Here is a 14,317-nt window from a genome sequence, read left to right as displayed (position 1 = left end):
AGAAAAGCAGCCGCGTTGTGGTTCGTTACGTCTCATCACCACATATGCCTCTACATGTCTATAAGCTTAGCATATTGGTAGAAGTCGCGGGGTTGAAAATCGCAAACAGAACCGCAAGTAAACCAACAATCTCTTGCAACAAGATAGAGAGGAAGAGACTAAAGCAGGTATTTTTTTATTGTTATGTATGACTTTGACACAATAATGGGCAATTTTCGGGCTGCTATTTGCGCTTCCTAACGTCAGATGATCCTTCAGTGTTATCAGCATCACCTGCAACAGGTGCATCAGCAGCCTTGTCAGCAGCAGCCTTGTCTTTGGATGTGCTGCTCTTGCTTGTTTTCTTGACTTTCTTGGTTGCGGGGGCACTTGAGCCAGTGAGAACTGTGAACGGGTATCAGATCGTTAATCAATACGTGGGAATCAAGATCATGAAAGAGGAGACTCACCAAGGAAAAGGGCTCCAATGATAGTGGCGAGCAATCCTCCCATAGCCATGGCGGTTGATGGCATCTGGTTGACTGCGGATCTGAAGTCAATCATGGCCAGGTCAATAAATGCTTTCGCGTGGCCACGGGCAAATTGAATGGGCGATTCAGCAAATGTGGGGATGCCTTCTGTCGATGGCTTGGGTTCCTCAGGCTTGCTGGCATCTTCCAGTTTCTTTTCAACAGCGATCTTGACGTGGTATGTGTCTTTGGCCAAAGCCGCAGCATCGGTTTCCGAATGACCAATGTAGATCTGGATGTGGCATGAATTGGCAGGGGGGACACGCCAGTAAGCATTTCGAACTGAGATTTTGTAAGAGAGGAAGTCGTACGTTGTCGAATAAGATATTCTCTTGCATTGTCCAGAGCTCAAAACCAATTCCAGCCATCGGCTCAAAGTTGGAGGGCGTCTTGTCTTCAAAGTAGTTCGGGTTTGCGATCTTTCGTGGCGACCAAACACCCTTGTAAGCCGGGTTGTCGATCATTGGTGGGACCCCTGGGAGGACAAGTATTTTTCTGATCAGACTAGCACCTACAGGAAAATTATAACCGAAGCAAGACTTACATTTTCCTTTGTAAGCAGGGTTAGACTTCATCGGTCGGACCCATGCTCCACATCCTGGGGCATCTTCACACTTGGGGTTGGGAACGCTTGGTGGGACCCAATCTCCGTCCTCTTCATCATCCCATTCCTCGGGCTTTTCGGCATCTGGGTCAGGGATAGTTAGAGGTTCATCATCCAACCAACCCGCAGGCTTCACAGCATCCTCATCGAGGATTTCTCGGGGCGCTTCTTCATCCCAATCTTCCGGTTTCTTGGCCTCGGGGTCAACAATCTTGCTGTCCTCTACCCAATCTTCAGGCTTCTTGTCCTCAGGGTCGTCTAGACCGCGCAAAGACAAGCATGTCAGTCAGATCGAACGCATAGGTGGTTGACTGCATTCACGCACCGATCTCCTTGGGTGGGTTGACAGACGGCTCAAAGTCTTCCAACAGACTTCCCTTGCTAACTTCTTCGTCATCAATCTTGATCGCAAAAGTCTGATCAGGTCGAACGATGAGGGTGTAGAGGGATGTAGTCTTGACGTTCTTGATGGCAGGTGCGTTGTTGAAATGCTTCTCTTCATATTCGCCAGTTTTTGGGTTCTTGTGACGGAAGATAAAGTGCACTTTGTTGGTGGCACCACATCGATCGGGTCCAAACATGATCGAGTACTCGGTCTTGTCAGAGAATTCTAATGATCAGGACGTTCACGTCAGAAAATAGTAGCGATGGGTCTGGTAGTACACGCATAGAGGCGAAGTGAAGCTTGCCTTGGGCCTGAATCCCAGTGGGGGATTCCTTGAGTAATTTCAGATAAGCTCCACCACACTCCAGCCCATTTTGTAGCTTGACCTACATGAAAGAGTCAGGGGTCAGTCAAATGTGGTTTTGAACGATCAAGGAGATTCGTCCATATGGTTCTTTCCCATTTTCCGGACGCACAAACAACAAAGAGGGAGGTACATACTTCATATTGGACGACCAATGTCTTGTCCTTATTGTCAAGAATTTTAGCAAATGGGGCAGAGATGGCGTGATGGGCAGCGGGACTCTTGACCACCAGACCCTGGTCACCTTCGATTCCTGGCAGCACAGTGGGTTCTTCCACTTCCCACTTTCCGACTGCAAATGTTGAAATCAATCAGCTGGACTGTTTCGGACGAAAAGAGTATGTTGTGATTAAACCATATATTCACCGTAACTGAACGTCTCGCCGCCAGTGCTTGTTTGTTTGGTTGCCTCCGAGGGACTCCATCGAGTTGACCAATCACTCGTAAATTGTTCAACAAAGTGACCTACCACTGAGGATGGCTTCATGAGGTAAGATAAAAAGGAAGAGAACAGGTCGATCAGCGATCGCCTCATGGCTTGTCGTTCGTTAGGAAGCTTGACTTACAGTAAATTTGGGAGTTTCGGCATTTGGCGCCCCTGAGTCAGCATGGACAGAAAGAGAACAAATTGCAGCGAGAGCTGCAGCAGTGCAGGTTGATCTCATCGAAGTCGACTCAGAATAAACGGATGGAATACTGAAATTCAAGAATTCAATCAAGAGTCAGTTAGAACCTGATTGAGAAAGATGATCCAGGGGAGGGTTCTGGGACAGGGATTTTAGGAAGAGAGTAGGTCTGGGGTGGCGTAGACCTGCGGACGGAGAAGATGCGATATTTATAGAAGTGTTGACGAACCAAGTTGATAGGGGGGTGGTGGTTGATGGTGGTTAATTGCTACGACGAAGTCGGCCAAGCTGCAGGAGGGAGGAAAAAAACCAATATGTGAAGACCCGATGACGATGTAACTTTGGTTTCTGCCGTTTTGTCTGGGCGGCTTTCTCGGGGTTTAACCACTTGCCGCAGGGTTTTAGACCTGGCTCCGACTTCCACGTCGTCAGGCGACGCGCTGGAACACCACCCACAAGGATTACAGTATTGGGCTATGGTGTATGTACCGCAGTAGATTTGTCGCTTACACCATGGGTGAAGCGCGTCGAAATTATTTCAATCGCCCACCGAAGTGCTTTCGGTTGGCACGCCTGCAAGGGCGGACCGTCCATTGACGGTCGGCGATTCTCCAGAAAGGAATCCAGCGGTTTACTGGATGGGATTCCAAATTTATTTCGGATTGCCAACCCCATTCCGAATTGCTTTCGATGGCTATTCGGAATGGTGACGGGTTGGCGCGGTCTGCTGAAGGCTCGAAAATGCGAGTGGGCAACTGGTCAAACAAAAGGGGAATCGAACCAGCACCATCTGGCTGATCCACCCTACAGGAGCTGCTTGACCACTATGCTAGACACACCATGCAGTCAGGTGTGTGGTTAGTGGATATAAGGCTGCATTTGTGGGGCTTGCCCGGTCGTATACAAAACTATTCCGGGGAAAATCCAGGAAAGAAACCGGCATGAGATTCCGGTCTGTTTCCTGGAATGAAGTCGAATGAATTCCGACTTCATTCCGGCGCGGACCCATCTTTTCAGGTTTGGGTTTAACCCGAATTGCGATCGGAATGATTCCGGTCCTTCGACCACACCGGAAGCATTCCGATCGCTTTTCGGTTTTTCTTGCCCTCCAGTATTTTTACTGGATTCAAACTTTAAAACTTCACCTGTGGTGTATGTTGTCAAAACGAGCAGCCGATCCGCTTTTCGTTGACGAGGGGCAGATTGGAATTCAGTGGAACTTCAGCCCACCCAGGCCAACAGTCCTCAACGGTCCCCACATCTTTCATCACAAGGTAGAATCAAGGGATGTGGCTGCTTCAAAGAGGCTTCGAGCAGGGGGAGGGAAATTCGTAGAGAAAATCATAGAGGAGGAATCGAAAGGGTCCGAAACAGTCCGTGGGAAGATGCACATGAGCTAGGTACACACCAATATCTCCTCCCCATCCAAAAACAAAGCATTCAAGAAATGGCAAAAGCTTTCCGCAGTGTCAACCCAGTTCACCTCCTGCCTTTTATTTGAAGGAAATCCACTATGTAGCTCGCCATTGACAACTCTTGCTAGAGTAAATGCTGCGAGGTGGTGTACACAGATTTCCATGGACCGGAGCTCGACGTGCAAGCCGACGTCAAACTAAACTCCACATTACCGGAGGTATCGGCGTTCGCCGCCGGTATATCTGACCTGCCACACCGGGCTTTCGTGGTTGGAATAGCTGCCTAGGCCGGCCTGCTGTCGGTGCTGCGGCGGCAATCACATGAACAGCCTGAAGCAGGCTGGCAAAATACATTCTATAACCCATGCTTGAACCCAGCTTTGCCTTGGGGAGCGGGGATCCTCACGCTAACCAACCACAAACAAGCACTCTCCAACATCACATGGATGGTTGGAGATGATGAAGGGCGCATCCATTATATTCAATCCAATTTTCTGACAAGCTACATGAGCAATCGCGACTTTGCTTAGAAGACGTATCACACAATGGCGATGATTCAACAAAACACAGTAGATACAGCGCGGTGTTTTCGTCAAAGATCAAGCTAAATGATTCTGCAGCACATTACTCACATTGTGGTACAGATGTGGAAGGTGTCGTCGGGACAGGTTCAATGAAAGCCTTGGCCTGGATCGATGTCACTCACGGAAGAGTCATCTTCATCGACAATTCTGCGCACATGATCAAGGGCACCTCCGGCATAGTTGCTAATTTGAATTATCCCAAAAGTTGTAGGGGCGTAGCTGCCATCCTTGTGGCTTCATTTCAAGTGCTCTTTCAAAACAAATTTATTGGCAAAGGGATGTACATGAAAAGCGAAATCAATCAACTCGGGTTATCTGGAGAAGCCTGACTAATTTGCCGAGAGTTTTGGGGCTCCTCGACAGCGAACCAAAGCAAATGAATAAATAGCGAATGTCCAAAAAGAGTGCATGTGTTGCTTCAACTAAGGGTGAACGGATTTGAAAACTGGGAAAGCAAATGTCAGCCTTGGATTGTTTCACGGAGGCAATATTCAAGAAGGCTGGTATACAGAGCACATGGAGCTTACAGCTGCCAGCAACCAAGTTTTGTAGGCCGGCTTGAGCACGGAAGGCCTTCAAGTCCATTGAACCGGAGAGGCTCGCTCGTAATTGCGGGTGTTGCTTGAGGGATGCCCATAATCCAGCGCCGTTTTCTTGAAAGACTAAGAAGACGTATTCATGCGTTCCGGTTCCTCGCTGAGGGTTAGGGGATGTGTAAGGAATGATGGGCTATGTAATTGAAAGTAACTTCATGGTCAACGTCGGGTCTATCTTATTGATCTGAAGAGGGATCGATCTTTACTCACGGCAGTTGATGAGCTCAATGCTCCAGTGTTGCGGTTCACAGTCATCCCGGATTGAATCCAGATTGGCTTGGTAATTCGGGCTTGGGGCTGGAAGTCAACAAGCATTACGACGTATTTGTTCAAAAGCATCTGTGCTCCGGGCACGCTGAGTGGGCCACGCATGAAGGCGATCGAGAGGTTGGGCTTCGTAGCAACTCGGTTGGGCGTAAGTTGCTGAGCACCACCAACGATCACCTCAGCATAGTGAACGTAGAGAGCTGCCTGGGGGTCAAAGATAGACAAAAGCTGTTGTTTCCGAGAATCAAAGGTCAGTGTGTATACGTCTCAAATCGAGTGGTCGTTAGTTCCTCAAGACAGCAAACCTGAGGGAAAACTGAGCTTCCGCCGAAGGCTTTCTTCATGCTGCAGGCGTCATCTGCAGCATCGTTATTCATCACATCACAAACGTCTCGCTTGATGTTATTTGATCGCGTGACAGAAACGCCGACGCACAAGGCCATAACTAATGCCGCTAAAAAGGAACGCATGTTGGTTCTGGACGAGAAAATGTGTATAGCAAATGCGATTGTTTGGAGGTCGAAGGTTCTGGATCTCTTAGTCAGACGGCGAAAGAAAGATAATTGAAAGCTGCTTGCAAAGCTTGTTGGTTGAACGAACTGGGTATGTAATGGAATGAGAATTGGACAAGAGCGAAGATGGTAAAGTTGGACACAAGCACTAGACAATTTATAGCAGAGCCCACTCGCCTCTACAACAGAAGATTCACATCAAGTTTGCTTCAATGCGTGGCTTTCCGGCCATTCAATCTGCCAGAGTGGAATCAGTGGATGATCGCGCTCCCAGACGCACCGGGAGTACCGAGCTACTGGGACAACATCGGCCCCGAGACTGATCAGAAGACCAATGGGGCCAAGCGGTCACTGCTGCAGGCAGCACCAACATTCTCTTTTCATAAGTTCCACTTCCATATAACTGTCGTTTTCAACACGGTGCTTGTAGACGCTGCCAAGGGTGCATCATCTTCAGATGCATCCTCTTCAGAACATGAGTGACATGGATGGATAACCTCTTTGGTACACCTTTGAAGTCCCCATGTTTGGAGGAGTCTGATACACATCGCCTGAAAACAGGGGGGCATCTGCAACATAATCATGGAATTTCGGTGTTTTTCACCCCCTCCTTTCCCCGCCAGCGTTGATGACTTGTTTTTCGACTTGTATTCTGAAGCTTGGAGAGCACGGTACACGAGATGCTCCTGAGTGTTCGTGTCGGACAATGTGTTTCTCTGTGGCTGCCGGAATGTGCACCGCCTAAAGGGATACCGGAGAGTCCAGCACGGCTCGACAGCAAATCACCTCTTTTTCTCGACTTGTATTCTGAAGCTTGGAGAGCACGGTACACGAGATGCTCCTGAATGTTCGTGTCGGACAATGTGTTTCTCTGTGGGTGCCGGAATATGCACCGCCTAAAGGAATACCGGAGAGCCTAGCAGGGCTCAATAGCAAATCACTTAAAGCCGGCACAAGACTTGTCCATGCACCACACATCCATCTTCTATCCATTGCTCTCGACCCGTTTCCAGATTTTATCCCACGATGGCACAGACAATGTCCACGTTGCCACAACGCTCCCTTTGGCTCGGGATCATTGTTGCTCTCTATACCCTTTCTGGCTCAGCTATTGTCGAAGCCGCTCCTGCTTACACTTTAGGCACAACAAGATCCATCAAGCCGGATGTCGGCCTAACCCGCCCAGTTACTGTCGATTTGCGTCTAGCACTCGGTCCCCCAACATCAAGCGAGAAATTTCGTGTCGAGGACCCCGCCAAGGTTCGTGGCAACGCAGGGCGATCCGATGCCGCTGACTATATGAATATTCCGACGGACCCTCGATTCGACCTCGGCTTGCACAGGGACTACTTGAAGTTGAGCCTTGAACCCTCAGCACCAAAGACGCTGGCTAATGGTGCTGGGAAGAAGCCGATCCACCCTCAGCTCGATTTGGAAATGCACGCGATCAAGACCCCAGCTGGTGCACCTGTTAATTACGAAGGTGTTTCCAGCCAGCTTCCTCACGATTTTGGCCAAAAGGCGATATCCCAAGGGATGTACGAGCCTCAGTTGAGCTTAGGGCCTCCAAACCTCCAGCGAAGCGCACTTTTGAGACAATTCCGTGGCAGCGCTGGCAGTCAGCCTTCAATTGGCAAAGCAGGGTCCTCATTGAAATCAGGTACATAATTTCTCTGGAAAATTCCCCAGTCACACACATATTTGTCACCGAGTCTTGCTGGCACTGACTCCTCCAAACTCCTATTTTCGGGCCAAAAATAACCCCTCTGACCAGTAAACCCCAAGAAGATTCAACCAACGCTTTTTCATTCCAAGTTCAAGAAGTCCCCACATCTTAGGGTGATGATGCATGACTCCCGAAGTGAGCCAAGCTAAGCTATCCCAGTTACATGGTGAATAAAGGACTCATTTGATCCACTACCCCACTATGCCCCATGAAGCAAATCGATATTTTTCTCGACCCATCGAGGGGTATTCGCTCCCGGGAAAATCACCGATCGGGCGCGGGCCCTCCAGCCAAGCCGCTCGGATGCCCCAACCAAGTGCGGATTTGAACGCCCCGAAGTTTCATACTCGGGTCGAGCTTTCACTCAAGCAGATACGAATGATCGAGAAATCTCTGTTCAACATTGAATTCAGAAACTCCGAACGGGTTCATGAGCGGCCTACCGAAAGCAACTTGCCCCACAAACGCCAGCGGAAAAGCCTGTAAACCATTTCAACTGATCCCGATTTCAATGGTCGTCTTACCCCAACAGTAATACTTTATCGCATTCATCGTCTCCCTAACTTAACTAAGTCCCTCTATTGGAGGGGGGACGCCGTCCGAGGGTCCGCCTCCCAGCAATATTAATTAACCTTCTCTCATTATGCTGCCCTAACCTAAGTTTCCTATAGCTGGTTAATTGGTCTGTGAATAATTGAATACTCATGATACCACACGGCTAGAAATTATTCCAAGGAAACAGAAATTTACAGCATGGAATATGGCACAGCTGGGGTACTATTTACTTTAGATGGCAACCCCAAGACATTTGTGGAATTCGCTGGTGATCAGCTTGGGTCCCGACACGTCCAGTCTAAGCTAGACACTGCCGCTCCAGAAGAGAAGACGATTGTCTTTCAGGAAATCTATCCTCACGTTCTCATTTCAGTCATCAGCGCCGCCTTGCGAGCCCTGCGACATCCACTTGCAAGGCAGCCGAGAGCCCTCCTGGAGACACAACCAGTTCTGAGTGATGAGATAGACACGGGCCAAAGGTGCACGTTGTATGAAAGGATTCTTTGCTGTATGGGTAATGATTGTTGATGAAAAAATAGCAAAAACAGAAAGGATAGAGAAAGGAGAAAAGAGTCAAGATAATCCATACCTGGGTCCAAAGCGATACAGTGTATGCAACAGCCACACTGGGCAGTTACAGTTCCGTGAGGAGGCAGAGGGGGGGGGGGTCCCAAATGGTGCTCAATGACAAAATCGAGGCAAGAGGCTTGCTTGCTGAGCAAGTATGCAGATTACACAAGTATGTAAGCAGATACTTGACAGCAAAGGTTTTAGGTTTTCATTGTATACACCGTTGTGATTCTATATGTAAACGGTATTGAAATTATTTTAAAAGAAAAGAAGGTAGAAAAGGAGAGAAAAAGAGAAGGGAACGTTAAAGACAAGCAAAAAAAAAAACAAAACCAACAGGCCCTTTGTCTGGTCTATCTTTCTTCCGATTATTTTAAGAATTAGTATATATATTTAATAGGTGTGCTTCAAAGACTTACGGTTACTTGGAGAGGAAGAGAGAGAGAGAAAGCAAGATATGTCAGTCAGCTCGTTCCCTCTTTGATCGACTGCTCCGATCTTCCTTGGGCTTTCGTTTGCGAGAGCCAGAGCTGTAGGAGGAGAGGATCCGAAGTAAGTTTCAAGAAAGATGAGAGAACAGGGGGAAGGAAGCGGTATGTGACTAAGAGGGGAGTTTGACTGACTTTGCAGGAGCTGAATAGTCGGCGTCGCCATGATCATCCTCGTCCCTTTCCTTCTCTTTGTCCCGATCCTTATCCCGATCCCGCTCCCGATCCCGCTCTTTCTCCTTGAGTCTTTCCTTGTCCTTGTCGCGGTCATCGCCAGCTTCATGGGGTGAGCGATCTTCCTCTCTCTCATCGCCCTCGGTTGCCCGACGACTCCGCCGACTCCTTCTGCCCCCATTAGAACCTTTGCCAGACTTATGCCCGCCCTCCTCTTTGTCTTTCTCGCTCTTTTCTCGGCCACTACGATGCTCGGCAGGGTCCCTAGATTTGGAGCGCGCACGATGTCGATGACGGGACTTGGGGAATTTGTGGGACATGTCTTTCTCGTCGACGAGCTCCTTATCCCTCGATTTCGACCGGGATCGATCCCCCGGGTCTTCCCCTTTCTCGAACCTTTGAAAATCCTTCTCTGATTTTTCTCGGTCGCTCTTGTGGCTGTGTCTACGACTGATCGATTTGCGATCCTCACGTGGACTATCTCCGCCACCCCCGCCATAGTCCAATCCTTCATCTCCACGCCCACCAGCTGCATCTTTGTCGAAGTATCCACCCGTGCCACGTGGTCCCCGAGGAGGTGGGACACTACTCACGGGCACCGTTCGTCGGGGTCCTGTAGGAACGTTCGACGGTAGGGGTGATACTGGCCGGGCGGATGCTCGGTCGGTTGCTGAGAATCAGGAATTTGAGTAAGTCCAACGATAAACGGTAAAACATAGAAATCAAACTGAGAAGATGTCAAGATCAAGTGGGACACGTACGGCCTGCGATAGTGGATGGTACCGAAGATACTGGGGTAGTCGTCACAGGTAGAGTCGCTGGTGTGAGTTGAACTGGTGGATCGATCTTGGGGCTGAGTGTTGGAGTAGCGGGACCAGGGGCCAGTGGGGTGACAGAATTCGAGGCGGATATCACCCTGCCCCGACCCCGAGCGGCAGCGGCAGCCAAGAAGGCACTTGCTTGAGCGCTCCCTCTAGGCCTTGCGGCAAGTCTTGCTCCTCGTCCTCTTGCGCTTGCCGGACTAGACGTTGATCCTAAGCTCGGCGAGCCGGCGGGCGTCGCCGTATGTGTCACTGGGCCCGGCGCAGATGGCGAGATCGCAGTCGTACTGGGGATTCCGGGCGAGTCGGATCGGGCGCCCGTTTGAACTACCATCGCTGCATTGACCGATGTGCTGGTAGGTGTAGAAATCACGCCAGGCGGCATGGTCACCTTGATTGGAAGACCAGGTACAATTGGCTGCTGCTGCTGCTGTTGTTGTTGTTGCTGCTGTTGTTGTTGCTGCTGTTGTTGTTTCTGTTGGTGTTGTTGTTGTTGTTGCTGCTGCTGCTGCTGTTGTTGTTGTTGTTGCTGCTGTTGCTGCATTTGCGCCGGGATATGTTGCATGTGCGGCATCTGTGGAATTTCCATCATCCCGTTAAAAGACGGCCCGTTCATGAACATCGGATGATCTTGCTTAGATATGAAAGGTGCAAATAATATCGATAAGAAATATCTTTGCATTAGTTTTCACAGAACTCGGCAGAGCCTTAGCCAAATAAACAGATAAGAAAGCAACGGAAGATAAAAGAGAGGACAGCAAAGTAGTCACTAACGTTCCCGAACATTGCAGCAAGATCCATTCCAGGCATGAAGCCAGCGGCCATACCCATGTGGTTCATATGCTGGATATGTCGCATCTGGTCCTGTATCCTTTGTTGCTCATGATGGCGTTGCTCTCGCGGGTCCATGTCATCACCGTAGAGGGCAGGCGAATCTTCTGTCTGCTCAGAAGCACCGCCTGGGTCTTGTTTAATGACTAAAGTAGAAAAATCATACGACTCAGAAAACCAGGTTACAAGTGATATCCAGCCGCGAGGTGAGCCGCAACGGTTATTTTGATGTTAATAGTTGCAGTCCAATCGAATGACATTCCAATGTTGTTCATGACAGATTGTGTACAAGGTTCAGAAGCAACATTCGAGAAACTTAAAGAAATCGAGAGCTGACCTCTACTAGCGCCCTCATTGTGTTGGTTATTCAAGCCAGGATTATGTCCACCGTTCATTTGTGGGTTGCCACCACCCATCATGTTAGACATTCCCTGCATACCGTATCCCCCCATTTCTATTCCTTGCATCATGGGATTCATCGCCATCATCGGAGGTATCAATGGAGGAATTTGTGAAGCATGGTTATTGTTTCTCGATCCCGAAGAACTCCCCATAATTATTCCCATCATGACATCCTTCAGTTCTGGCGGAAGTCCTGCCCAAGCTTGCTCTATGTTCCCCATGGCGAATGCCTGGTTGGACGATTTTGAATCAGCAAACAACCAAACCAAACCATGGTAAAGAAGAAAAATACACACCGCGAACGGATTCGCAGCCCAGCCTTCTTCCTTGCGCATCCGCTTCTGCTTCATGACATATGTTCTCCAAGTGGTTTCGTCAAAGCCGTAATTGAACCAATCTGCAAGATGAGCGCCAGGCTTTTTCCAACCCTTTTCACTTTCGGGGAGGGCATCAAAATCAAAGTTCATCAACGCAGATCCATCTTTGTCATCATAGCCAGATGGAATCGCTGGATTTTCGGCTTGTACATCTGGCGGCTTCAGTTCTGCGGGTGGCTGAGGAGGAGGAGTACCTGAGACCGGAAAATTCTCAGGGGTAGGTAGTCTGTTGTGGCTGTTGAAGTTGGGAGCGTGCCGAGGAGATGGGTTAGCCTGGGTGGCCGGAATAGGACTAGGCTTGAGGGGCAAGGCAGAAGTCGGCTCAGCAAGCTTCAAGTCGACTCGTTCAAGCGGTTTGTATTCTGTGGTAACATTGAGTTGCTCGAGGGCTAGGACAGGCAAAAAAAAAAAAAAAAAAAAACGGGAGATCAGCACTTGACTCGTGTCTTATACTTTTTAGATACAAGGGAGAATGCCGAGTTACGTCGACCCAAAGGAACAGAATCTCGAGGAGTTTCGAAACGCATGGGTTGGGTTGAAGGACGTGAGGGGGGTGCCGAAGGAGCGACTGAGGTATCTCCTTCTAAGATGATATCTAGATCCTAACATTATTTTGTTCCCGGAAGAAGAAAGCATGAATCAAAGGAGTAAATTGAGCCAGACGACGTGAATTATTAACCGAACCTCGTCAGAGTCTTCATCCAGCAGTCCATGCTCATCCCCCGCTTCATCGTCATCATCTTCAGCCTCATCGTCGACCAGACCAGTGCCGTCGATATTTAGGCTTTGGCTTTGGCTGTGATCGCCGATTTCGGATTGTGGTGGGAGAGCCTGTGTGAGCGGAACAGTTGCAGGTTCTGGGGAACGAGATGGGAGTGGGATGGGAAAAGGATCGGGAGGTATGAGAGTGTTCGAGGCGAGCTCAAAAGCGCGATGAACTTGGTCCGATGTAGTCTGCACACTGCTTCAGATGTTTTTTGCCAGGGTTGGTAGCGCAATGAAGTCAGTAATATTCAGGGAGACGGATCGGGTGTTGAAGAACTCACGTGGAAGGGGGAGGCGAAAGGAGCTTTCCCGGCGCGTTTGATGGCTCTGGTAATTATTACAATCAGGCTTGTTGGCTGGCTCGACTGATGGGATCAGTTTGAACTCACGGGTAGGTTGTGTGACCGGTTGGGCCGATTGGCTACTAGCCGATTTGCCCACTTCGACCGCAGTCTCGGGCGCATCATCCCCATAGAGGAAAGCCTCGTCATCATCCATCGTGGAGAGTACAGAAGATGTGCGAGTTCGTTGGTTGAGGGTGGGAGGTGATGAGAAGTCGTGGGAGGGTCACAACGGAGAGTGGTGATGGTCAAGAAGAGGGGGGCGGGTTGGATCATGGATGAGCCGAAAAAAAAAAAAACAGGGGCGATCGAGAGAGACCAACATCCACCTGTTTTCCGCCTGTCACGCATGTACTCTCACCACCCCCTCCCCCTCATTGTAAACACCAGATAAGTTTACCTAGCAGGCTAGCCCGATTTCATTCCGCTGGGCACGTTCTACACACGACTTCTACCTTCGCCCCTCAACTCCGTCTGCTTGGATATGGTCAGAGCCCACAAAGGAGTCTTGGTGACTTGGTAGGCGCTCTCATTCTGTTACATAACAACTCCGAAAACGAAGATGCGATGTTGACTTTCCTTCCGAGCCTCTTGATTTTGACGCTCACTGACGATGTATCGATTTAAAGTGATCCGGCGGCCAAACAGCTGATTGAGAAGTTGAACGATCAACCAGGCCATGAAGTCTCTGAATTCGGTCTGGTCACACCGTTCATTATCCAACAGCTAGACGAGACTCATCTACTGGTCACCCATGAGTGTGTGAACGCACTCAGAAAACAATTGGAAGCTGAGGTACGAATATCACTATATTCATCTTGCTTCTTGATTAGTTGCTGCGAAAATGAATTCCAACCATGCTTCCGATGATGCTTTGTCTGACTGCCGATTTCTTGTCTCACAGTTAGAGAAGAATACATTTACGCTTGATACTCTCTAGGCAAGTTTTGGCCTTCTTCCTTGGGGAAAGAGATTTGTTCTCGAAGATGAGCAGCATTCGTGCTCGACGATAATTAGCAAGGCGGGTTGGGACGTAACCCATTAGCTGGACTGAGTTGCGAGGATATTCACCCAAGCTTTGACAATTGAGTGAGCACTATCTAATGTGCCCGAACGATAAGATTCAAGTCACATATTGTCATAGATAATTATGTCTCTTCACATTTTTGGCCCAAACAGATTACCCTTGTAGTTTAACACTGGCCTGGTAATTTCGTAGTGATATCGGCAGCAAGCTTTCAATCATCATTCTTCAAAAAAGCGCTTTCTACAAGTAAGATTGCCACCTGTGCAGGCGACCAACCATGCAGGTGTCGAAAGAATAGGGACAAATCAATTCTGCCTCGATGAAAAATACAATCCCAGACATTGGGTAGAGACGCGACGAGGGGAGGTCAGTTGATGA

At 49.1% G+C, this 14,317-nt stretch overlaps 4 protein-coding genes across 4 annotated transcripts; 1 reads left to right on the top strand and 3 right to left on the bottom strand.

Annotated features, from left to right (window-relative positions):
- Window positions 1-223: 223 nt before the first annotated feature.
- PtA15_8A338 (uncharacterized protein) lies at window positions 224-2,527 on the bottom strand (the record flags this gene model as incomplete). The annotated part of the gene is made up of 9 exons (XM_053171757.1): window positions 224-384; window positions 450-741; window positions 821-984; window positions 1,054-1,371; window positions 1,439-1,723; window positions 1,803-1,884; window positions 2,000-2,154; window positions 2,229-2,343; window positions 2,429-2,527. The coding sequence occupies 9 exons, from the start codon at window positions 2,525-2,527 to the stop codon at window positions 224-226; spliced, it is 1,671 nt and encodes a 556-aa protein (XP_053022989.1).
- A 2,382-nt stretch (window positions 2,528-4,909) lies between these two features.
- On the bottom strand, window positions 4,910-5,820 carry PtA15_8A337 (uncharacterized protein; the record flags this gene model as incomplete). The annotated part of the gene is made up of 4 exons (XM_053171756.1): window positions 4,910-4,932; window positions 5,015-5,216; window positions 5,294-5,578; window positions 5,656-5,820. 4 exons carry the CDS (start codon window positions 5,818-5,820, stop codon window positions 4,910-4,912), a joined length of 675 nt encoding a protein of 224 aa, XP_053022988.1.
- A 1,080-nt stretch (window positions 5,821-6,900) lies between these two features.
- Window positions 6,901-8,074, top strand: PtA15_8A336 (uncharacterized protein; the record flags this gene model as incomplete). Its single annotated transcript, XM_053171755.1, has 3 exons — window positions 6,901-7,522; window positions 7,637-7,723; window positions 7,803-8,074. 3 exons carry the CDS (start codon window positions 6,901-6,903, stop codon window positions 8,072-8,074), a joined length of 981 nt encoding a protein of 326 aa, XP_053022987.1.
- Window positions 8,075-9,173: 1,099 nt separating this feature from the next.
- On the bottom strand, window positions 9,174-13,069 carry PtA15_8A335 (uncharacterized protein; the record flags this gene model as incomplete). The annotated part of the gene is made up of 10 exons (XM_053171754.1): window positions 9,174-9,243; window positions 9,337-10,045; window positions 10,137-10,830; window positions 10,971-11,173; window positions 11,365-11,659; window positions 11,726-12,195; window positions 12,291-12,408; window positions 12,491-12,770; window positions 12,853-12,898; window positions 12,961-13,069. The coding sequence occupies 10 exons, from the start codon at window positions 13,067-13,069 to the stop codon at window positions 9,174-9,176; spliced, it is 2,994 nt and encodes a 997-aa protein (XP_053022986.1).
- Between the last annotated feature and the right edge of the window lie 1,248 nt (window positions 13,070-14,317).

This window comes from Puccinia triticina, chromosome 8A (genome assembly GCF_026914185.1).
Source record: "Puccinia triticina chromosome 8A, complete sequence".
NCBI lineage: Eukaryota > Fungi > Basidiomycota > Pucciniomycetes > Pucciniales > Pucciniaceae > Puccinia > Puccinia triticina.
This window is presented reverse-complemented; position numbering and strand designations above follow the sequence as displayed.